The sequence below is a fragment of the Vidua macroura genome, chromosome 3, assembly GCF_024509145.1.
Source record: "Vidua macroura isolate BioBank_ID:100142 chromosome 3, ASM2450914v1, whole genome shotgun sequence".
NCBI classification, from domain to species: domain Eukaryota; kingdom Metazoa; phylum Chordata; class Aves; order Passeriformes; family Viduidae; genus Vidua; species Vidua macroura.
In genome coordinates this window covers 39,624,481-39,647,397 of record NC_071573.1, presented here as the reverse complement: position 1 = coordinate 39,647,397, position 22,917 = coordinate 39,624,481, and the positions used below count along the sequence as shown (strand labels likewise).

The 22,917-nt window shown below is 42.1% G+C and overlaps 1 protein-coding gene across 6 annotated transcripts in view; it reads left to right on the top strand.

Annotated features, from left to right (window-relative positions):
• Positions 1-22,917, top strand: part of CFAP61 (cilia and flagella associated protein 61) — a 91,993-nt gene that overhangs the window by 15,386 nt on the left and 53,690 nt on the right. For 4 of the 6 annotated variants that reach the window (XM_053973934.1, XM_053973931.1, XM_053973933.1 and 1 more), the window contains 8 exons: positions 2,683-2,774; positions 3,122-3,309; positions 6,806-6,845; positions 8,060-8,199; positions 11,291-11,417; positions 11,751-11,828; positions 12,951-13,157; positions 14,988-15,122. In XM_053973934.1, coding sequence (XP_053829909.1) covers positions 2,683-2,774; positions 3,122-3,309; positions 6,806-6,845; positions 8,060-8,199; positions 11,291-11,417; positions 11,751-11,828; positions 12,951-13,157; positions 14,988-15,122 — 1,007 coding nt within the window. The remainder of the gene's footprint in view (positions 1-2,682; positions 2,775-3,121; positions 3,310-6,805; positions 6,846-8,059; positions 8,200-11,290; positions 11,418-11,750; positions 11,829-12,950; positions 13,158-14,987; positions 15,123-22,917) is intronic. The other 2 variants (XM_053973935.1, XM_053973937.1) reach the window with 2 other exon arrangements.

The following is a 22,917-nucleotide window of genomic DNA, read 5'->3' as shown; positions in this document are numbered from 1 at the left end:
GTCTTTCTAAGATGGCCGTGGCCATGTGGCACTGCTCTGGCTGCTCTGATCCGGGCTGCACAGCCCCAGCCAAGTGGCTGCTCCTGGCCCTGGCCCCTCCCAGCCTCAGGGCCGCCCCCGGTGCTGACCGTGGTGCCATTCCTGGCGCTGGTCCTAGAGTAAACCAAGATCACTTTGTGAGCCATGGTGAAATAGTCACGGTCGTGTGGTGCTGCATGGCTGTGTGGCGTGGCCCTGGCTGCGCTGACCTCAGCAGAGCAGTCCCAGCTGTATGACATTGCCCCAGCCATGCTGGCCTCGGCCGAGCAGTCCTGACTGCGCAGTTGTCCTCAGTACTAGGACAGTTCCGGCAGCATGGTGAGGTGGCAGAAATCCCAGCTGAGCAGTGTGCTCACCTGGCCATGCCGGGCTGCATGAGCCTGGCTGCACAGGGCCAGCCCAACCCGACCTGCTCAAAGGCCAGAAGCCAAGAGAGTTTTTCCAGGGCTTCCTTTGTTTTTAAATGTGCTTTTCCACAGGGGCATGTTTAACTCCTTCAAGTGGTCTAACTGGGTGTCAATCTCCAAACTTAGCCAGCTGATTAGCCCTTCAAAACCAGCCAGTTCATTAGCTCTGGCAGGTCCCCACAGGGAACCACTCTCCACCTCCCTAGCTGAAAAACCAGGCTTTTGTTAAACCACAACAATGGTCTTGGATGCATGAGGAGAAACTTGAGTATCATAAGATGAGAGCCTGACCCTGGTGCTATTCCTAGAGAGAGACACTAGAAACCTAATAGCAAAGTTGTCTATTCACTGCTCAGGAACATTAATTCTGTTACCATGGAGTAGTAGTTAAAATTTTTGTTGTAGCTTTGCACATTTTAGAAGAGTTGCATCCCAGTAGTGCATTGTTAAGCCTTTCCAGCATAAAGGCCAGCCTGTGTCCTTGAAATCTGTTGTGGTGTTAGTCCCATATTGTAGCCAGCATTTGTGGCTATTGCAAAGCCACGTGAGTTCCATGAACGCTGCTTTAGTGGCTTGCTGCTGGATGGCGTCCTGCTGTGAGGACAGAGCAGGTTCAGTGACCTGACATCAACAGATGATCTGGACTTGGCTTTATGGAACCTGAAGGCTGGAAATTTTAAAATGCAAGCTGCATTCTTTAGTAATTTTATGTTCCTACATATAGAAAGGTTATTTTTTCAAGCTCTTTAGCTTTTAAGTAGAGACCACAGGTTGATATTTTTTTTCCTTTCAAAACGTAATGCTGAATAATAATGAAAGAGTATATAACAGTCTGTACTGATATGCCACTTAGGTTTCAGGATAATTACAGTAATTTGGTTGTTACTCTATATGGTGGTGTGAATTAGTTGCAAGAATACATGATGCAGTGGGAATGATTCAAGGGCTTTTCATCAGGCCTCATGGTGAACTGGCTTCTTGATCCTGATGACTGTACCTCAGCTAACAACCCAGCAATCACAGAATTATTTTAATTTTCTTTGTTTGTGATCTTTACTTGATTTGGTGATAGTATTACAGTTCTTCACATCACTCATGGTACAGCATGTCTGTAAACAGCAATGCAGCCATGTCTGACAGGAGTGGATGGTGGAGCCATTAAGGATTTGTATTTTAGTATAAAGTCAGAAAAAACATATTAATATTTATATGACAACAAGAGACTTGTATTAATTAACTTCTGACACCTGCAAGGCTGTTGGTAATGAGAACTGGAGCTGGTTAATCAAGATGACATTTGATCATTTCTGTGAAGGCTCACATCTGTGATACCCCCAGAGAATCCATGATTCCTAACCCTCGCATTTCTCCTTGCCCTGCGTATTGCAGCTGCACTCTTTTATAGAAGAGAAACAGATTTTAAGACAAGATTTTTACTTCTGGCTAAATTATTTTAAACCTTTGAGGTATTTTTTTTTTTAAATGCCCATTAGTGTGTGAAGAAATGCTTCTGTCTGTGAATGTAGCTTACATGGGTATCCCAAGGCAAAGTTCAGAGGGAGAAGGGATGAATTCTGTTGTTTTCTGAAGCTTATTTTGTCTTCTTCTTGGAGCTCAGCAACCTTGACTTCCTTAACGTTACTGGATTTTCCAAATGTAAGAGTGTTCTTACTTGATGTGTTTTCTTCAGCAGCAACACCTACACCTCAAGAGTTTATTGTGTAAAATTTATAAAGGAATTGTAATCTCTGTTTCTTGTCTCTTACTGCACCAGTAAGAGCTCTGGTTTGACTGGGATTTAACCTGAATTTCAGTTCTTTTAGGAGAACTAATCTGAGAAAGAAGAGCCCTTGCTTGTCCTTGTGATCACCAGAAAGCAAGTTATCAACACATGGGGTTTAAGATATCAGTCAATACACTGAGTCCTGTTTTTCAGTTCAGATAGGGTAAAGATTTGACGCATGGATAAACACAAGTTAGGAATTGCTTCCAAACTGTCTTGTTCAGGTCTTATTTTACAACAAATTCTGGATTTTGGGGTTTTTCTTTTTGCTTTGAAATCAAATAGTCTAATGAAGCTCTAGCCAAGTAACTATAGGAGGGTCTGCTTTAACTGTGGTTAGTAAAATGAAACCTTTTGATAGAGGTAGCCTGGCCCACTCCAGCTATTGCTGTGATTCTGAACATAAAGCTCACATTATTAAACCTTGTGCACTTTCTCTTTTACTTCACTCAGATAAAGATGAAAACAACCAAACAAGTCAAAAGCCAAAGCCTGTTTCTTCTCAAAACTTGGAACATGTTCCTGGTGCAGATGCAGCTGTGCAGGTAATGCTGCTACATCCAGCAGTGCTGATGGCTCTCAGAGCTGATACGGAGCAAGGCTGGCAGAGATGAGGATAAGAAAATACTGCTGAGTTTCCCTCCTGCCCTGTCCTGTGCTCTGGCCCACATGTGCCTCTGATGTGGGGCACAGCTCAGAAGTTGCTCTGGCTGGGGTCTGGAGTAGAGGGGATCAGAGTTATTGGTCAGGGTGAGTTTACCCATCCACTTCCCCATAAGCAGCCATCAGGGTGGGAAGAAAGGGTCACAGAGAGGAGAGAAAGGATGGGGCTTAACTAATGAAAACACTTTGTGAAGTGTTGTAAGTGAGCCCTTGTCTGTTATTGCTGCAGAAAGATGGAGCCGTGACCGTTTCCCAGACTGAACTGCTGGTAGGTAATGTCATCAACGTAGGCTCTAAAGGCTCAGCAGCACCTCTGTTGGAGACTGAGGAGGAGGAGGATTTGCATCCTGTGTACAGAGGAGCTTCAAATGTTTTCCGTATCCGTCTGCTTTGTATCGATGAAAAGTATGAAACTAGGTAAGTGTAGAGGAAGAGTCACTGCTTTCTCATTAATAACCATTATCAAGGTTATGTTTTCAGGACAAATGAGAAAGTGACAGTACCTGCAGTGGTTAGATGGGATGTTTTCTGACGTCTTGTCTGCTTCTTTTATCTTCAGTAATAACGTTTCAGCCTCCACTTGCAACTTCCTAGCCCTGACAGGTCTATGGGGCAAAATGTGAAAAATTCATTTTTGTTGGGAAAAAATGTGAGTTGAGGTTGTGGAAAAAGGCTGATGTGTCCTTCTATGGAGACACTCATTCTGAAGCTGGCTAGCTGCAAGAAGAGCTACATGTTACAGTAGTTCTCATCTCATTGCATGGGGCAATAACGCTGTTCTTAGCTTTCTAAGCTAACAGCTTCTAAGCTGTTGCTTAGCTGTTATGAAAATATACTTTCTCAACATACATGTTGTGAGATGTTATTAGGAACAGAGCAGAGTAGGCTTAAGCTTAATAACAAAGGAAAAAAACTTTATTAAACTACTACTACAAAAGATACACACTAAATTTAGGATGAAGATCCTTGAAAACACTCCTCCTCCCACTTAGCTTTTAAAACAACTACTATGAAACATTACCTGGGATTCTTGATTAAGTTGCTACTCTTTAGATAATTAATACTCAGTTCATCTAGGGAGAGAGGAGTCTTTCTTGTACTATAGACCCCCCAGGAAACACAGTTGCTACCTCCTGTGTTCTCATGTTACACATGGTAACTGCTTGGAGAAAATTTGTCAGTGTGACACTTTCCTTTTTATGTTACAGTGTTCTTACTACTATGTATGGACAGACTGCTTATAGGGCTCTCTTAAGGATGCTCTGCTATGGAGTAAAAGAGACAACAGTTTAGCTTCTCATTTTGGGACTACAGTTCTTCTCCATTTTCCCCCTGGAGCTGAAGGTCTAAGAACAGAGATCATCATCGTCTTAAAGACAGAGGGCATTACTACACCTTTTTTAGCTTTTCTCTGTTTTCTGTATTTCTGTGCTGGTAGTTGCTGAAGCAGGTCTTTTTGGTTCATGATTGCATCTCTTTAAAAATGTAGTCTGTTGCATGAGAATTTTGTTCAGTCTATGGTTAACAAAAAAAGTTCAGCTAAAGGTTACTCTATCATCTCCTCCAACTTAAATTTTTTTTTCTTTTAACATTTCAGGTCTTGGACTGTTTCTCTTTTACTTGAAATCGAGGAGGAGTAATATTTTACAAAGCTTTTATTTCTTAGAAAAGGGTTAAAAGTCTCGGACTCACCAGACAGCTGAAATTTCTGCTTAGAACTCTCAACTCCTACACTGGGCATCTTCCCCTTCTTTTTCTTTCTCTTCTGTCAATTTCTAAGTGCTGTCAGGCTCTCCATCTCTTTCCCAAATACACAAAGTTACCAAAACAAAGTAAAGACTTTGCCTTTTGTGTACATATTTTCCAAGTGATATACCCAGTAACAGAGCTCAATTTTGTTAAGAACTAGTTTAATTAGTGAAGTGCAGGAAGTCAACATAGGAGATTAGTACATAGTGTTGTACTTAGAAACATTGACCAACTAATGTGTTATAAGAACAATTGCACTGCCAAAAGACTGTGCCAGAACAGTTAATTGAAGGACAATCTAGTGTAAAAATTCAAGCAAGATACATATTGCAGAATAAGAAAGCTTTATATTAAAATATTAGTGAGGCAAGGGGTTTGCTCTGGAATGATTCCATTATACTGAAACAGCGTTTCAGAGCTTTGCTAGAGATTTATGTCAGTAAATAATCTCACTGTAGATTTTTTGAGTTCTCTGCTCATAGTTTCCTGCTTAGGATAAGGATTGGTCTGTATTTTTGCCTCCTGAGCTCTGTGCTTTGTTGGCTGTTTCTGTTCAAGACATTCACTGCATTTATCATTCAATGCTGTGCTCCCAGGTTTTTTTACCTGGATACATCTGTGGAGCAGTGTGGATTCCAAGATGGGTATCTGGCAGAGACAGCATTTTTGTCTGAAGACTTTTCCTGAGATTACCTCATGCAGAGCTGAGAAATCTGTAGATTTTGGTGTTTTCAAACATTTTGCTTGTATGCTTCCCTGGCCTGCTTTTGCTTGATCCACCTGCCTGTAGAAGAAATATTAGCAAAGCAAATATATGTAAAGGAGGGCACAAGGTGATGCTGGCTGCAGCCTGGAATCTTGTCCTGAAGGAGGCACTGCTGGTCTTGCACAGCACGGACCCCGAAATAGCAGTTGGCTTGAAGTGTAGGTGTGATTGCATCTTAGTCCTGAGGGAAGTTTGCTCCTTGGGAGTTGTTACCCACTAAAGCTGGTAAATGTTTCCATCTCCTAAACCCAGAGCTGTTATGTGGCTTGTTAGTGCATTGAGAGTGACATGTGAAGGAACTGAACTACTGGCTTATCTGCTGATACTTGATACTTTTCTAAGCCCCCTGAAAAATCTCCTACCTCAATTCTTGTGGTCCTTGCTGCCAACAAGATCCTGGAGACCAGAGAGAAAATTACAATGCAGTATAGTTGCAATGGCATTTTCCTTTTCCCTGAATAGCTGTTCTGTTAACTAGCCTTAGTTATGTATTATATAGGTGAATATATAATGCTCCAATCCTGATGTGTACTTGCAGCTTTACGTTTACATTCAGGCATAGATATTGCAATTAAAAATTATTTCTTTTTTAAGTAATAAGAGGTAATTAAAGGGAGCTTAATTACAGTTCTGAAAGGAGGAGAGGATTTATCAGTATTTATAAGGTAACATATATCTGTATGAATTTCTTCAAAAGATACATCTTGTGTGGTAGAAAAGTGTTTTATGAAACTTCAGCATAATTGGGTTTTGAGCTCTTTGGTAGCCTTACACATGGGAGAAACAGCAGGGCTTTGGTGAGAATTCTCAAGTCTTTTTAAACTGAAATGTCACAATTTGCTGTCACCATGGAAAAGAGACTGGGACAGCTCTAAGTCAGTGGGTGAGAAGTGAAAAGAAATGTTTAAAAACAATTCTAAGTATTGATGTTCCTGTTAGTCAGTCAGAGCACATCAGGCAGGTTTTCCTGAGTGGAAAGTCACAGAGCCCTTGGTGCTGGCTGAAAATACTGTAGAACATAGCAACAACTGTTTGTAACCTGAAGTAATATTTGCTATATATTAATGCTGCTGTGATAGTCCAGGAATGGCTTCTGAAGAGGCTGGAGTCAACAATATAAGAGCCAGTATTTTGTTAGTTCCGCCCCCTGCCCTTTCAGTGAGGAGCCTCATGTATTATGTCAAACATCCTGGTTATTCTTGTTAATAATGATGCTTTAAACACTAGAAATCAGAAATTGCTGTGCAGCATGCCATATCAACAGTTGTTTATTGATGATCTATCAGGATTGTCTGATCAGTTCTGAATAAATGCTCCTGCACTTGCAAGGATGTCAATATAGTGTATCAGATCATTCTGATATGTGCTTTATTTGCCAATATTTGCTCTTGGTTGCAGGTCACTGGATTTTTTGCATTATGCTTTCAACGTTTTCCCAGTGAGTATAATGAAAGTTGGAATGATTTTGTGTGGTGGGACAGCAGTGCAGCTGGCAGCCAGGGGATGTGGGTCTACTGCTCCAGTGAGTCTGCCCCACATGAGTGTGCTGGGCCTGGTTACCCTGCGCTGAGCTACTCTCCTCCTTGGCTGCTTCTGGACTTCATGGAATGTATATCCAAGTCCTCTGTTTATCCTAGAATGGTTTGGGTTGGAAAGGAACTTAAAAATCATCCAGTTCCACCCACCCCTGCCATAGGCAGGACACCTTCCACTAGACCAGATTCCTCCAAGCCTTGTCCAACCTAGCCTTGGACTCTTCCAGGGATGGAGCAGCCACATCTTCTCTAGGCAACCTGTGCCAGGGCCTCCTCACACTCACAGGGAAGAATTTTTCTGTACCATGTAATCTAAACCTGCTCTCTGTCAGTGTGAAGGCATTTCCCTGCCACTATGTGCTCTTGTAAATAGTCTCCCTAGTTTATGTTCCATAGGGGCTTCTCTAAGATGCAGATTTAGAAAAAGAAATGCTTCAAACTCCTTTAAAACCATGTACAGATCCAGACTGTACCTACATTAAAAACAAAATCAGCAAAATTTATTAAAGGAGATGGTGTTAAAGCCTATAAAACAATGGTATTAAGGAGATTCATAATGTTTACCTAGAGACTGAACTGTGGCACTGTGGATTCACAGTGCAGTAGCTATTTCCTACTCATACCTGTGTGATCGCTCTGTCTGAGGTAACAAAGTCCACTTTCTGAGACTTTCTTAATGCGCACCTGTGTTGTAAAGTCATGTCATAAAGCACTGCATGGCAGTGTGCCTTAGAGACAGGCCCTGGGTACCAGAGACACTGTCTTGGCCCTAAGAACCAGCACACTCAAAAACACTGCTTACCAACAAAGAAAGTTCCTAGAGAGAGGCGATCCAGAAAGCATTTCAAATTTATGTAATTTATCCATCCAACAATGTCAGTTTTGAAATAAAATGCCACGTTGGAATCCCTAGATATAGTAAGGAAGGTTCATCCCATAGTTTGCTTAAAGTGAAGCCATTTCTGAGCTGTCAGTTCCTTGGTGCTGGTCAGGCAGAGCAGTGCATGGTGATGTGCAGTGTAAACCCTGCATTCAGATACCTGAGGGCTGTCTGTCCCCTCAGAGGGCTTTGGGTGAAGCTTAGAGAAAATTTTTATTGCCTGCCAATGTCTTTCAGGACAGAGACTTGTGTGTCATCCTGGTGCCACATCATGTCCCAGAGTTCCCCCTGATCCGGAGCTTTGTTCGGGCTGTCCCTTCCTGCACTTCCAGGCTGGGTCAGGAGCTGTATGTGTTCCACCGAGCAGGATTGCTCACGTGAGTCATGTCTCGAGACAGCCCTTCTGTGCTCTGGGCTGCTGTGGGATGCGCCTGCCAGCATTTGTAGGGAGTGTCCTCTCAGTAAAACCCAAGCGCAGTGAGAGGATTCATTTGGGATTTGTGTATACAGTACTAAGGTAGGGAAGATGGACATTGGTATAGACCAGTGGCTCCAAGTTTCCTGGTTGTGGGCCAAGGCCAGCAGAGAAGCGTGGTGCTGTGTTTGGCCTTGGGGATGTGGGCCAAGTTGTGTGACACTGGCACCTGACAGCCTAGTGTAGGTTTGATTCTTGGAAATATGCTGTAGTTTTCTTAAGAGAACTTGTAATCATGTGTTTCTGGGACATACAGATCACAGCAGGAACATTGCTGAGTATCTGTTCTATATAAGTTCTCTTTTATTTTTGGTGTTGAATTACTTATTTCACACCTTCAGAATCTGTGATGCTCTGAACACTTCTGTAGGCTGAGATATCGGTGAACTGCGACACCAAACCTTTCTTGCTGTGACTTCTATTACGTGGAATGAGTTTTCCAAAGCTTTGCTTGTATATTAAGCCTATTCTAGCCCAAACACCAAGCTTAAATTGTGGCATAGTTAGAGTTTTTCTTTTTTTCATTTTGGTCCTAATGTACCTAAATACTGTGTGGTTTTAGCAAAGCACTTCTAGGTTTAATTGTATACCCAATCACCTCTGGTGGTACACAAATACTTCATGCACAAACTGGCCAGCTACTCTTGGACTGAGGCAGAAGCTTTTTGCCCTGGGATGAAACTTCTCCTTCTGGGTCCTGAATAAAAATCCATCTGGCTGGAGAGAGAGCTGCTGGAGTAATTCCTGGTAATTTCAAGCCCAGCTGCTCAGTAATCCACCAGTAGGTTTGGGAGTCATATGTCCTCTTGTGATTTTGGGCAAAGTTCAAGTTGTTATTAAAGCTCTTTAAAAAAAGTTATCATCCTGTATCATTACATTGTGCATATTCCAAATGACACCAGTCCTTTCATGAAAACAAAATAGGGTCATCAGTAGCATTTTCCAAATCCCCCTGCAGCTTTGCAGGAAAGTAAGGGAAAATAGCTGCTCACTGAGGTTCAAGATCAGAAAAGCTCTGGGAGAAACCAGAGTAAGCTTTTGGAAAGTTTCTGCAGAACAAAACCCACAGGGTGTAACAGAGGTGCAACCCTCTTGGAAATAACCAAAATCCATGAAAGTGAAAGATCAACACATTGTACTTGCACCTACAGCTTTCAAAAGCATGTGAGTGAAAAGGAAGTCACAGAAAATGGACTAAAAGAAAAACAGGGTAAGAAGAGGGGCATATGAAGATGTGAAAGGGCAAAGTCAGAAAACTCACAGGCACAAAATGAACTCTTGATTAGTACAGGTAGTAAAAAGGAATAAGAAAAAGTGTTAAGTACACAAAAAGCAAGAGCGCAGCAAATGGAACTGTGGGTCTGCTACTTAACAGTGTAGGAGAAAAAAACAGATGACAAGGCATAGGCTGAGGTTCTTAATGGGTACTTTCCTTCAATTTTCACTAAAAAACATGACAATAATAGTGTGCTTGTCTCTGAGCAGTCAAGGACTTGAGCATCTGGAATGAGTTAATTCATTGCTGGGAGAGAAAGGAGTACAGACCTTGGATAGTCCTTCCTCCTGTTCCATAATCCCAGTGGAACTGATGGATCTCCTTATTTGAAAAAAAAGGCAGTTTCAACTTATCACGTGTTCTGTTTTTGTCATGCTCGAGTTGCAGTTCCCTGTAGGCACAGCTGCTTTCCCTGGGGCATGGGTCAGGCAAAGCTGGTAGACTGAGCTGGGAGCGATGGGAGGACAGCATACTCAGGCTGCAGAATGAGCCACAGTCCTCAGCACTGTTGGGTCTTGCAATCAACAGTGGAAATGTGTGAGAAGCTGCGGAAGCTCAGCTGATGCTTGCTTACAAAATCAGGATTAGTTTGTAATTTAGTAACCAAATGTGTACTTTTGAGCACTCAAAAATGGTCAGTGAATTCAGCTGTGAAATTTCTCATAACATACCAGAATCTTGGTTTTTTAAGGTACCAGTGCTATTCATTAAGCTCATATTTCACAAGATGCCTCTCAATGTGACTGAGGCTGAAGAACAGCACATCTACTTTTAAATTGAAAGCCAGAAGAACAGGAATAAAAATATTATACTGCATGATTCACAACTTTTTATCTGTGGGTGAAATAACTTATTTCTTGGAACTGAAGCTGTAGTTCAGCTTCTTGAACAGCACTCCACAAGTGTGGGTTGCATGAGCTGTGTGTCTCTAGGAAGGGGTTGATGCCTTTGAAATACACTGGGAGAGCTTCTCAGCTGCTGTAGACTGTGAAGTGTGAAGTGAATTTTCTTCCTAACTACTAGGTGGGAGATGTTTGCTAACAGTCTGTAAATGAGCTAAGTGCCAGGTTACTGCTGTCTGCAGGTAAGGTGTTCCATGTGTGGCACAGGCATTCTGGTACCAATCACTGCTTTGTCATTACAAACTGGCACTCCGTGCTTAGCAGAGGTGTTGCAGTCATGTAAGTTTATCCTCGTGTTTCTGCTTGAGGCACCAAGGCCTAATGCAAAAATTAGTAATTTTGTTCTCGGAGAAATTTATGTTCCTGCTTTACTTTGTACCATGACAGCTGGCTTAGTTATATTTTTCTCTGTCCTTTTTTCATTTTTTCTTGCCTTTCCCTGTTTTAATTTAGCCTTTTTCCCATGTGCCACAATGTTCAGCTACAGATTCCACATTCATTTTATGGTTCTTTGCCTCCCTTTATTGCTAACTTTTACTCACTTGAAGACAAGTGATACCTGGGTTTATAGATTGGGCTGAGTGTTTAATAGCCAATAAAGCAAGATTCTGGAGTTGTCTCAAGTAGATGCTCTGATCTTTTCTATTACTATGCAATAAGTTCATATCTCCCTTTGGAACAAGTGTCATTTAGCAATCAGCTACAATTTCTGAATGGTTTTGTTGGTACTTGTGAAGGGTGTGTTGTCTTAAGCTTGGCAGTTGTCCTTATTTTGTCACGGAGTCAACTTTAATTCTTTTTTTGTCCTTTTTTAGGTCATTTAATGTAAGAAAAGCAGCAACCAGTGACCTACAAGGTGTCAAAGTGCTCATTAAAACTCTTAGCTTGAATGAAAGGATATGGAATGACTCAAAGATATTCACTGAAGCTCGCAGGGATCCAGTGAGTATTTGTTGCTGATATGTGTTCAATTCTGTCCCAAGATCAGGACTTAACCCAGGACTGAAGCAGTGGCTGAGCTTGTAGCACTCCTGCAGCAACTGTATCCAAACTGAAATGTCAGTGAGGAAAGGTCTGTGTGGTCCAGAGCCCAGCCACACACCTGGCTCAAACAGGACCCTCTTGGGGAGCAGGCTGGTTAAACTGGGATGGTGCCTGGGAACTGCACTGGGAGGAGAGTGTTTTAACGGGGATTCTGTGGTGAAATACACAGTTACCATTAGAAAGAGATTCTACTGAAGCTGGAAATGTGCATCTGTTGCCTTTACCTTGCAGGATGGGGTGCCAGTACAGGCTTTCGTAGCAGAAGTTTTGGATCAGATCGTTGGTGTTTCTGTCACTAGGGATGAAATGGTAAATTCAGTTTGTGTTCCACTGAGCTCTGTGGTGCTTGGTGCTCACTGAGTTTTGTGCTTGGCACCGTATTTGTGCCTAACAAAGTATCTGTAAAAATGATGCTTGTAGAATCTGTCTAGTCTATGCCCACTGAATTATTCCTCTGCTCATAGATAATGATTGACACACAGATGAAAAAAAATGATCCTGTTACTTTCAAGAAGCTGCTGCTATGTCCTGAAAGTTTTCCTCCTGTACTTTTTTGTGCTTTAGCTCAAAGCCATTCTGCCTCTAAACAGGTGTTTAATCACCTCTTTCGCTTCTACTTTCCAAGTCAATAAGCAGCTTTGCCACAAATCCTGCAAAGAGCAGTAATTCTTCTTCTAGATTTGCTTTCATAACTTTTTTGTCCAGCAGTAGAGTCTAAGTGATTGTGAATCATGTACTTGAAAACAAAAGCCTATTCCCTGATGGAGTAAAAAAAGGCATTGCACATGATTATTGAATAGTAAACATTCTCCAAGTATTACTTTTGTGGCATTCTGCTAGGACTGAAAACATGGATTTTAAGTTGTTCAGCAGTTCTAATGCTTAGTTTTTACAACAGAACAGTCAATCCTGTTTCTGAGAGTAATTATCTTGATAATATTAAGAGCTAAGAGGATAGATTGAGTGCATAAATGTGCAAAAATATTAGCTTATCACTTCAAAAGGGAAGACTTGTCAGAGGGCATTTCTTACACAGCTCTGCTCTGTGGAATTCCCTTTCTTAGCTGGAGTTTGGTGAGGGGGACAGCCTGGGCTTCTGTGCCTTAAATGCAGAAAAACAGGTGAGGGGTTTTTTCTCCCACCTTGGATATCTGTTAACTTGTATCAGGCATTGTGGGATACGGGTTGGGTGTGCATTCCTTGAAAACAAGGGCAAGGTGCAAGGAGAGGTTTTGATACAATGAAAAGATTTTCAAGAAAAATCTGTTCAGTCAGTGCCCTTCAATTGAGGACAGCTCTCAAAGACACTTGATTTCAGTTTTCAAATGTAGTTCCCTGATTGATAGAAAGTGACTCATTGGTTGGTATTTGCTAAAATCCTGTCAAGGTAGCTGCTGATCACTGCTGACTCACGGATTCCTAATATTCCAGGATATTGAGTATATTCAGTCACATTACAATATTGAGGACTTCATTCATTTTAATCACCACCAGCAAGAGGAACATGGACATCTTTGCCACTTTGTCTTGAATCCTGTATTTCATCACTATACAAAATACTTTCTAAAGGAGATTCTTCGCTTGGGTCACAAGTCTTCTCTTTACTACCCTATTTATCCAGAATATGTGGAGGACAAGGTAAGCAGAGTGTGATTAGTATTTTTTGTATTAAATATTGCCATATTTTCTCACTTTATTTTTTCTTTGCTTCCACGAATGACTGCAAACAGGGATTTTCTTGTCAATCTGCAGCAAACTGTACCTTCTTTTTTTCCTGCCTGACATATTCTGGACCTGTAGACACAGCTCTTGCATAGCAGGGTTGATCCATGGTGTCCATTGGTATCTTTAGAAGTGTGGTGGGGAGGAGAGAGTGGAAATGGCCTTGGCTCCCTGCCCAGCACAAGGGTAATGTAGCCTGAGTAAATGCAAGGGGATCATCCTGAACACATCCAGGTGGCTTATAAAAACCCTTCCAAAGGGATTCAGGTACTCTAGACTGTGTTTCACCAAAAGACAGTGGGACTCAGGCACCTCATTGGCTTTTGAACGGGGGACTTGTGTTCCTGGAAGTGTCATGGGAGAACTGTAAGAACTAAATTTCCAATGGAGAAAATCCATTTCTAAGAAGAATGTAATTCAGAAGCACTCACATATGTGTTTTGTCATCAGTCTCATGTCAGAAAAGGGAACACAAGGTAAAATTTGCAAGCTGTCTGAAGCTGCTGTCTGTCCCAGGCAATGACCCGGGCTCCTGGCACCACTGATGGAAACACACGGTACATCCCGATGGCAGTTCATCCATTGGTTGTACCTGGCTGTCTTCAGAGAGATGGAATTTTCCCCTGGAAACTGACCACCAGCTCGGGCTTCTGCCTGGCTGACCGGACTGGGCACCTGGTGTTTAGATGGTGACTGAGATGGGTTCTGTCCATGGTGACTTGGGTGTTTTTGAAACCACCACTGGCTTTCACATGGGAACTCTTTGACAGGTTAGACTTTGGGTAGATTTGCAGGATGTGTTTTCCCATGCACTTTTGTGGAGTTCTAAGTGTTCCTGTGAGGAACCAATGTTCCTGCATATCATTAGACTCTCAGATTCTGAAGAGGCACTCACAAAAATGCATTTAATGGCACTGGATGGAAGAGAAGCTAAATCTTACCAGTGATTCCAGTTTTGACTGTTTCCAGGCTACTGGGCTACAGAGTTACTCTTAAGTAACTTAAGCTTATCTAATATTATTATCTAATAAGTGCTAAGTATGATATTTTACCTAGTTCTTAGTTAGTTACTTCATAGTAACCTCAAGTTTTTAGTATTTATGTATGACTGTAATTTAGTTTGTATTAATGTTAATTCTGTATTTCCTGCAATTCTCTTATTTTCTTGCCTTTCGTTTTGTCAGTTATGCCAGAGGCAGTCATGGTGTAATAGACAGATACAGCTATTTCTAATGATTGAGGCTGTTCAGATGAGCGTTAGGGTTTTGTTAATTTCAAATTTCTGACAGTTTATTAACATTTGTCACTTGGATGAACCAGACATTTCAGTTGGTATAGAATTTCTATATAAATTCATCTCTGTTCCTTGCCAGGTGAGCAAAGGTTAGCAGTGAGCAGATAAGACAGCTTAATGAGGTCAAATCAAACTGATTCATGATCACTATGGAGAAAAATATCCTCCTGGGGAAAATACTTGTGCTGAAAAATCCCATAAACCAAACCACTTGTTTATCTGTCATTCCCACAGAGATAGTAATGTAATTACTCTCATAATTATCTTCTTTTGTGTCAGGAATTATCTGCAATTCATTTCTCTGCTCTGAGTATGTTTGTTTATTTGCTGATTTTTGTCTCAGATATAGCCAACAGAACTAAGAATTGTGTGTTTGTGAAACCATGCAGCAAACATCTGTGATGCACTGCTCTGACATTCTCTCTGCTGAAATATGGATTGGTGTATTTCAGTTCCAGCATCCCTGTGCTCATTCCCTGACATCTGCCCTTCATTACATGGCTCCCGTGCGGCCGAGACGACAGATTGTCTATCCTCTGCGAGGACTTGGCGTAAACGCTCCGTTGGAGCAAATCTCCAAGGATCAGGTGGGTAACAGCAGTGGCAGCAGGCAGGAGGCATGATGCCAGCTCATGTGGGGCCTGGCAGATGGGCTGGCATTAACCTCCCAGTGCTCATGGGCTGCTCCTTAATTACAGCAGCCATGCTGGCTGGCCAATCTTGCTCTGCTGCCACGCCCGGTTGGGCTGAGCCTGCAGCCTGGCACATGGGCAGCTGCTGGAGCAGAGCCCTTCCCACTTCCCATCATGCTGACACTATGGCAGCGCTTTGTCATGGCCTCCCAGCGTCTTCTAAATGGTCTGCCTGCTGCTGAGCCCTTTCTCCTGCTAGCTTTATTTAGGTGTCATGCTCTGCAAGTGGAAAAAAGACAATGTCATGCTGTTGACTCTTTCTGTAGAGATTGCTTCAGTACATTTTATTTTTCAGTCCCAAAGTCAGGTTTCTTCCATGCAGAAGATACCCTTAAAACACCAAGTGACTTAACAGCAAAGGAAAAGGTTGTTTTCACTAGCAAATGGTTTTACTTGCAAAGAACTGGTGCAGCCTGGAGGTTCTAAATGAAAAGTCTCTTAAAATTTCATTTTAAAAATAACTTACACCCCGTTCTCTTACATTTTTAAGTAACTAAAATTTGGCATGAAGGTGATTCCTCAAAAGAGTAACTAGTGAAGCTGAAATATTAGGAAAAACACAATTAGTGATGGATTCTCTCAGTGGGTAGTTGTAATTTTGTGGAGAAACATAATTAGGGAGCTTTATGTCTGTCTACTAACTTCCAGTTGGCCGAGATGGGCTTCCATATAATATTTTTAGAGCTGTCCTTTTCTCAGTTAGTCAGTAGGTTTTGGAACCTGAAACTCTTAATTAGGCAGCAGCTGGCAAAGGAAAATCCAGAACATGGTTAAGGCTGTTGGTCTGGGTTTGGCTTTGTTCAACAGCCTTCCCTTCATATGCACTTCTCTGGCTTTCTCTTCTCTGCAGAATGAACTCTGATGCTTTTCTTTAAACTGCTTCTTATTCTTAATCTTTAAAGTGATTGCTCTCTTCAAAAAAGAGCTCATCTTAGCATTTTTGTTGAAGCTGGAAAATCACAGACATCCTGCGTTTGACAAATTTGCAAATCTTTTGTCTGCTCATGTTCTTCCTGAGGTTTTCTGAGCTTCTCTGTAGGTAGTGGTGTAATGGTTTGAAATCTCAGATTCAAATTTCTATTCAACAGAATGTGTGAAATTTTTGCAAAGAAGTTGTACTGGAAAAACCCCAACTCAAGGCCAGCCAAGTATCCATGCATCTGCCTCTGCATGAATTACAGATTTTTGACAGACTGTGGTCTATCAGAATGGACATCTGGGGCTAAGTGCTGGGTCATAACTTGAGGATAAAGCTAGTCTGCTGCTGTTTCTGGCTTCTCTGAAATACCAAGAACTTGAAACCATGTAAAGGTAAATTGACTCTTCTATTGAGTGAATGAAGCGACCTTTGGCCACCCTACATTGGGAAGCTGTGTAACATAAGGAGCAGCCTGCTGTAGGAAACTGAGTGTGCTCATAAGTAAGGAAGTGGTGCTGCTTTTAGACCTTGGGTTGCAGCCAGGCACAAGACACTTGCCCTCTCTCTGCTCAGATGCCTTGTAAAGGAAGATTGATCCCCATCAATGATCTTGCATTACCTTGCCAAATACTGTAGTGAAGTTACAAATAAACTGAGGTGTGTCTTATAAATTATTACAACTGAGTTTCTGTAGGCACAATATTCTTCCTGCCTTTTTGTAGTGATTAAAAGGCTTCTCAGACCTACTGTAAACAGTAAAGTGCAATCTATGAGGCAGAGAACAACCTGTCTCACCAAGGAGATAAATGTGCTAGCTCTGCAGAATGGAAAGGCTGAGAAGTGTCACCTTATGAAATACAGTGAGACAAGGTGAAACACATTTTGGTTGTAGAAGATGCTAATGGGCTGGGAAGTGAGGGAAAAAGGACATGGGAGAACAATGCTATGAAGAAAGTGTGGAGAAGAGAGGGTGAAAGGTTAAAGGCAGACAAAGAGTTTGGAGTAGGAATTAGTGGGAAGATGTCTGAGACCAGCACCTGCAGAGGAGTAAGGAGAAAATGTCTCCTCTCATCTTTGTTTTTGTGGTTTCAAACGAGATCAGGGCAGGATATTGCAAGATGTTTAGACTGGGCAAGCAGGGATTCCAAGCATTATTTCTTTATCCCATGTCTCTATCCCAGCTCACCAAGCTGATTGAAACCAAGGGGGCTTTGCCCTCTCCTATTTGAAAGCAGCTCCTCTAGAGGTGAATCCGTGCCCACTTTGTTCCCATGAGCTGGAGGGCAGGTTATCACTGTAATTGCTACTTTAGAGTGCTCTGCAGTAGTGGCAGGATTTGTCACATGAACTACAGGATGAGGATTGTAAATGCAAGTTGATTTCAGAAATGTAAAAATTTTCATTCATTGCCTGCCCTAATTGGTTGCTTGAGTATATGTTGCTGGTAATGGGGATAATTGTGGTGATATTCTTGCTTTGATACCCCCAAGATGCCCCTTGATATCTAGTAATCAACAAATCAACATCTGCCTCTCATCTGTTGCTTTTTCAGCTGCCTTCCTCTTGTTCCAGCCCTTCTCGAGCTCTTGCTCCCCTTTTTCCCAGTAAGAGCTTGGGGCTGAGCAGCTCAACCATCCTATGTGGGGGCAACAGCTGTGTCTGTGAGCTGTCAGCAGCTCTGTATCTCAGTGAGTGTGGGTGGGAGCTTTGGGGCTCCATCATTCACTGTTTCTCCAGTACACCCCAGCCTGCTTAGGACATGAAGGGAATTCACTCACAGATACAGATCCAGGGCAGGCACAGGCGCTTTCCTGCTTCCTTCTTCCAAAGCCAGAAGAGAAACCATCAATCTAAACCACAGAAGCTCTGCTCTCAACTACTTCCTCAGCACTGCCAGTCCACATGGATCTCATCTGTACTGGAGAGGTGCTTTTCCTGCAGGTCTGGATCAGTTGTTACAGACAGATGAGCACAATGTGTGGCAACTTGTTCTCGTCCCTCTGTCAACGCTCTCTATTCTTCTGTGGTGTCTGAAAAAACCACCAAAGGAGAAGTGCCATGTGTTGCTCTCCCATGGATTCCTGGCCTGTTCCCTCCTATCTCATGCAGGGAGCATGAACTGTGTCTTGTGGTTTTAAAGGAAGCATAGATCTTTCCTGCCATGGGCTCTCTGGCAGAGCTAGATGTCAGCTAGAGACAGGTACTCCTAAACTCCAGGAACTTACCCTATAAATCCACAACCAACTGTTACCTGTGTGGCCATTTACCTGCAGTTCTCCACTTGCCCTGTTCTCTCCAGGCCCTTGTGGCACTTCCCCTGGTTCAGTCTTATTTTTGGTTTGAGGTAGGCTTTTGGTGTGTGTTGTGGCTTATTGCTAAAATGACTTTGACTCCAGAGAAATACAGAGCTTAGGAGCTCTCCCTGCTCCTCCCCTATTTGCCAACCTTTTCATGAACACTTTGCCGTAGGTTTTAAGGCCATCACATGTTTTTTTCACTTATTCTCTTAAACCACAGCTCTGTGCTGCTTCATCTTTGCCTCAGAAACCCTGTCACCCCCCGCCCCCCCCCAAGCAGTGGCTCCATTTCCTAAAGGGCTGTAAATTCTTCCTTAACTTCTTCTTATGCTTTGAGATTGGAAATACATTTTGCTGCTGATTTTGTGTGTCTGTGTCTCCCATTGCTCTGCTGAAGCGATTTGGATAAATTGGGTAAGACTAATCTGAGAAGGCACAAAGCAGGAGATGTTAAGCTTGCCTCCAATTAGATCTCCCACTGCAGCCCTCTGGAATGACACAGTTGCTGATTTGCATCAGGTCCTGAGGTGTCCAGACTTTAGGATACCTGCTGAGCAGCAAGTGTGGCAGAGGTGCCACATCTTGGCTCAGAATTGCATCGGCCACATGTCTGCTATGCTGGGGTTCAGGGCACAGACCTGACAGAGCTCCTACCTACTCGTTAGAGCAAACACTTTGTACAGCTGTGCCAAAGCAAAAGGAAATCTCTAATTTTTGTATTCTGGATCAGCAACCAGTGCTGATGTGCCAACTGGCAGGAGAACCAAAGATCCAAACTCTTAGTTCCCTCAGCATTAAAACAGATTAGATTGTTATTCTGGTTTGCACATCTGTCCGTCACTGCAGTCATGTTACATGAAAAACAGTTGGTTACAACAGAATCCTGAATATCTTATACAGTGCTGCTGGCCTTCACGATGCATGTCATTATTGGTGGAGTAGAAAACTAGAGGTAATGAAATAATTCTTAATTATTTCTTCATAAATAAACAATTTATAAACCTGTTTGCGTTCTCACCATCTGGGAGCATTCTGTTCTCCATCTGCTTCATGTAATTATCAATGTAAGGGAAGAATAGGTGATGTTAATTAACAAGAATAACTGATCCACAATGAAGAACAAAAATGGCACACATCTGTTGAATTATTTCCTTTTTTTTTTGCCCTTTTATTATTTTTCATGCTATTGGGTTTATTATGTTTTTATTTTATGGCTGCATTCAAGCTGTCAGGCTCTATTGCACAGTTTAGAATTGTTTTTTCTGCACCAGCTCATAAAAAGACAGAACAGTTCCTGAAGCCCATGAAGTGTTGTATAAATTTAGTTAGTTCAGTGTGATGTTCAAATAGAAAATGGAGGCCAAGGCACTGCAAAGTCAACAGTTTCCAGTGCAAGTGTGGTGGTATTTTTGTGTGTTTGTCTGATTCCATGATGATGGTTATGGTAAAGGCTATGAGTAAATTGGCTGAAACCAATTTAACATAATAATTAAAACAAGAACATGAGAGGAAAATACATCCTTGCTTTTTGATTTATCTTAGAACTTGTTCCATTGCAGTGCATGTTCACAACTACATACTCAAATGACTTGTGAATGTAGGAGCCATCCTGGATGATTCTCTATTCTCTGAGCTTTTTATGTCCATTATAAAATTGCAAGACTTTAAAAGAGTATATATTTACCATGTTTTGTAGAAAGAAAAGGAGAAATTAACTATCAGGTAAAACCAGAAAAAAAATCTGAAACGGTTTTGAACTTGACAAACTTTCTCTTGAGGGGAAGCGTTCTTAAAAAACAAAAATGAAACTGATCTATAGGAGTGTTTGTATAGAAAACTCATCCCTAGATGCTGGTGTCCCGTCCAATAAACTCCTGGGGCTCTACTTTCTTTACTCAATCTCTGTGGCTTCTATTTTCTGGTGTTTAGACCAGTTCTGAACCTTTCACTAGTGCCCAGACTGAGCACAAGCTTTTACCTTGACCTGTGCAGGCAGAGGAACAGAAAAGACTCGGAACTGATAGTTTGACTGTTAACAACACATTGCTGCCCAGTCCCAGCCAGTCCACAGTGTGCAGCCTGAAAATTTTAGATCAGTTGTAATTCAAAGGTAATAAAAACAAGGACTTAAAATCAAATTTTAAAACCTGGGGGAGAGGCCACCACAGAACAGTCTGTTCTGAGCAACAAAGCTCTTTGCTTCTGACTGCAGCTGAGAATGCAAACTGCATGGTTTGTCACCTTATATGTCCACAGAAAAATGTCAAGAAGGTGGAGAGGGACAGGCAAGTTCTGTGAAGCACCAGAGCCTCTGCTTTGAAGTGTATGCCCATCCTGGGCACTGGCCATTCCCTGTTCTGGTCTGCAGGCATGACCACAGGAACAGCCAGCTCTGCTCCTGGAGGTGCTTCTGGAACAGCAGTGCCTGGAGTAACTCAAGCGAAGGGGTCACTGCTATTTTACTCTTTGTCTGCCTTGGAGCTAAGCGTGTGCTGGCTTGGTAGAATACCTGTAGCAAATAAAGGTTTATTCTGGCAGTTTCAATTCTATTTATGTGCAGTTGAAGCACTGGAATTACTGAATATGGCTAAAATATGGAAGGTTTTTCAGGATTTGGGGTTTATTTTCATCATTAGGCCTCTACTAAGATAAAGAGCAAATATAGCAGAGAGCTAAGGGAGGATGGGCAAGAGAATTCCCTGCATTTTAAATATCAAGGCTCATGTATCGAAGTTAAAATGGCAGAGTTCTTCCATGTTACAATTTGTGTGTGAGCACTGGGATTACAAACAAAGGTTTGGTGTGAATAATTTTCACTTAACCAGGGTAGTATTAATTTTTAAAGTAGTAACTGTTGCTTAAGATGTTTATGTGCTTGAGTAATGAATTTTTAATGCTTTTGTAGTATGTGTATGGATGAAAATCCATTATTTATTGTTCTTTCCCTTGACTGGTGAAGGTGATGGTTTTATGGCACCAGTAGGCACACAAACAGGCGTTCTGAAGTGAGGCTGATAACAAATTTCCTCACTGTAAATATCAGCGGGGTTTGTGCAATGCTGCCATTACATTTTGTTTGGAAGGCTGAGTGTCACCCTGTTATGGGAGGCACCAGATGGCATCATTAACAGAAATGTTTACCACTTATGTGCATGTGTGAAATTAAAAGTAAGATGACCTATCTTTGTTTTGAAAGCGTGGTGTCAGTGCTGTACAGGTGTTAAAGACATTTGCAGTAAACTGAAATAGGCACTTCTGCTTACAAACAGGTTAGACTTGGCTTAAAGCTTTTTCAAAGCTGTTTGTTAGATTGATAATTCCAGTTTATAAGGAGGAAACAGATATTTTTGCCACAGAAAGGTAATGTTTACCATTAAAAAGTGGAGAAGTATGTCTGCTTTCACTAAAACATGATTTGCTGACCCTACAAATCAATCTCCCCTCATATCCTTGGCTATTATTTATTACCTCATGTTCATTATTTTTTGTATGAAATGTTATATTTTTCTATTTTTTCCAAACTTTTAATTTTATACCTCTGTTATGTTTTTCAGTGAGTTCAGTATATTTGAATTGCTGCCTCTGTTGCCCTGAGTCTGTACGTGAGGTGCCTGTGCCTTTTCTTGCTCTGGCTTCCACTCTGTTGCTGGTGCATCTGTGTGTGTGTGGGCAGCTGCCTCTGCAGGCTGGGTCAGTGAGCCCAGAGACCAGTGCAATCTGCCCCTGTGTCTGCTGCTCCTGTGCTCAGGCCAGGTGTCCCCATAGGACTGCCAGGCATGCTTCTCTCTCAGAGGGATGTGGAGCTTATGGTGTCAGTCCTTGGCCAAAGCCCAAGTTTGTATTTGCCACTCTTTCCTCCTGCCTTGAAGAATAAGCCATAGACAGGTGACCTGGGAAGCAATGACTGCTGTCAGAGGACTAGAGCCAGCCACGTGCTATACCCCCTTGCCAGCTTGAATGCTTTGATTGAATTCCTATGCCTTCCTGTCCTTCCCTTTCTTCCCAGAAAAATGGGGGAGAACTGAGCTCTCTGAAAGTGGCACCATTCTGAGTTCATTTCTTTGGCCTTTGAAGCAGAGCAGCAAGCAATAGTCAGGTCCTTACATGAGTGTGAACTTCCCAGGCCTCTCTGAGCTGGGGATCCAAATATCAGTGCTCCAAGGGAAAAAGAGCATCTTTTTACCATGGTAACAGTGGTTCTGTGAGGAAATTAAATAGATGTGTCTGTGCTCTGCTCTCTTCTGTGCTGGTTAGAGTTAAGCAGGAAATCCCTGGTTTCATATGGAACCCTAGGGACTGGCACACGATTGGTTATCAATATAGAGGTGGCTTTTTCCAGAAGCTGAAGATTAGCCCTTACCCACATAGGCATAATAATGGTGTAATAATACTGACTTCATTCATAAAGGTTTTGGGGATGAAAATGTTCTGTAAAGGAAAGCTGTTACCTATCCGAGACACAGTTCCTAAAGAA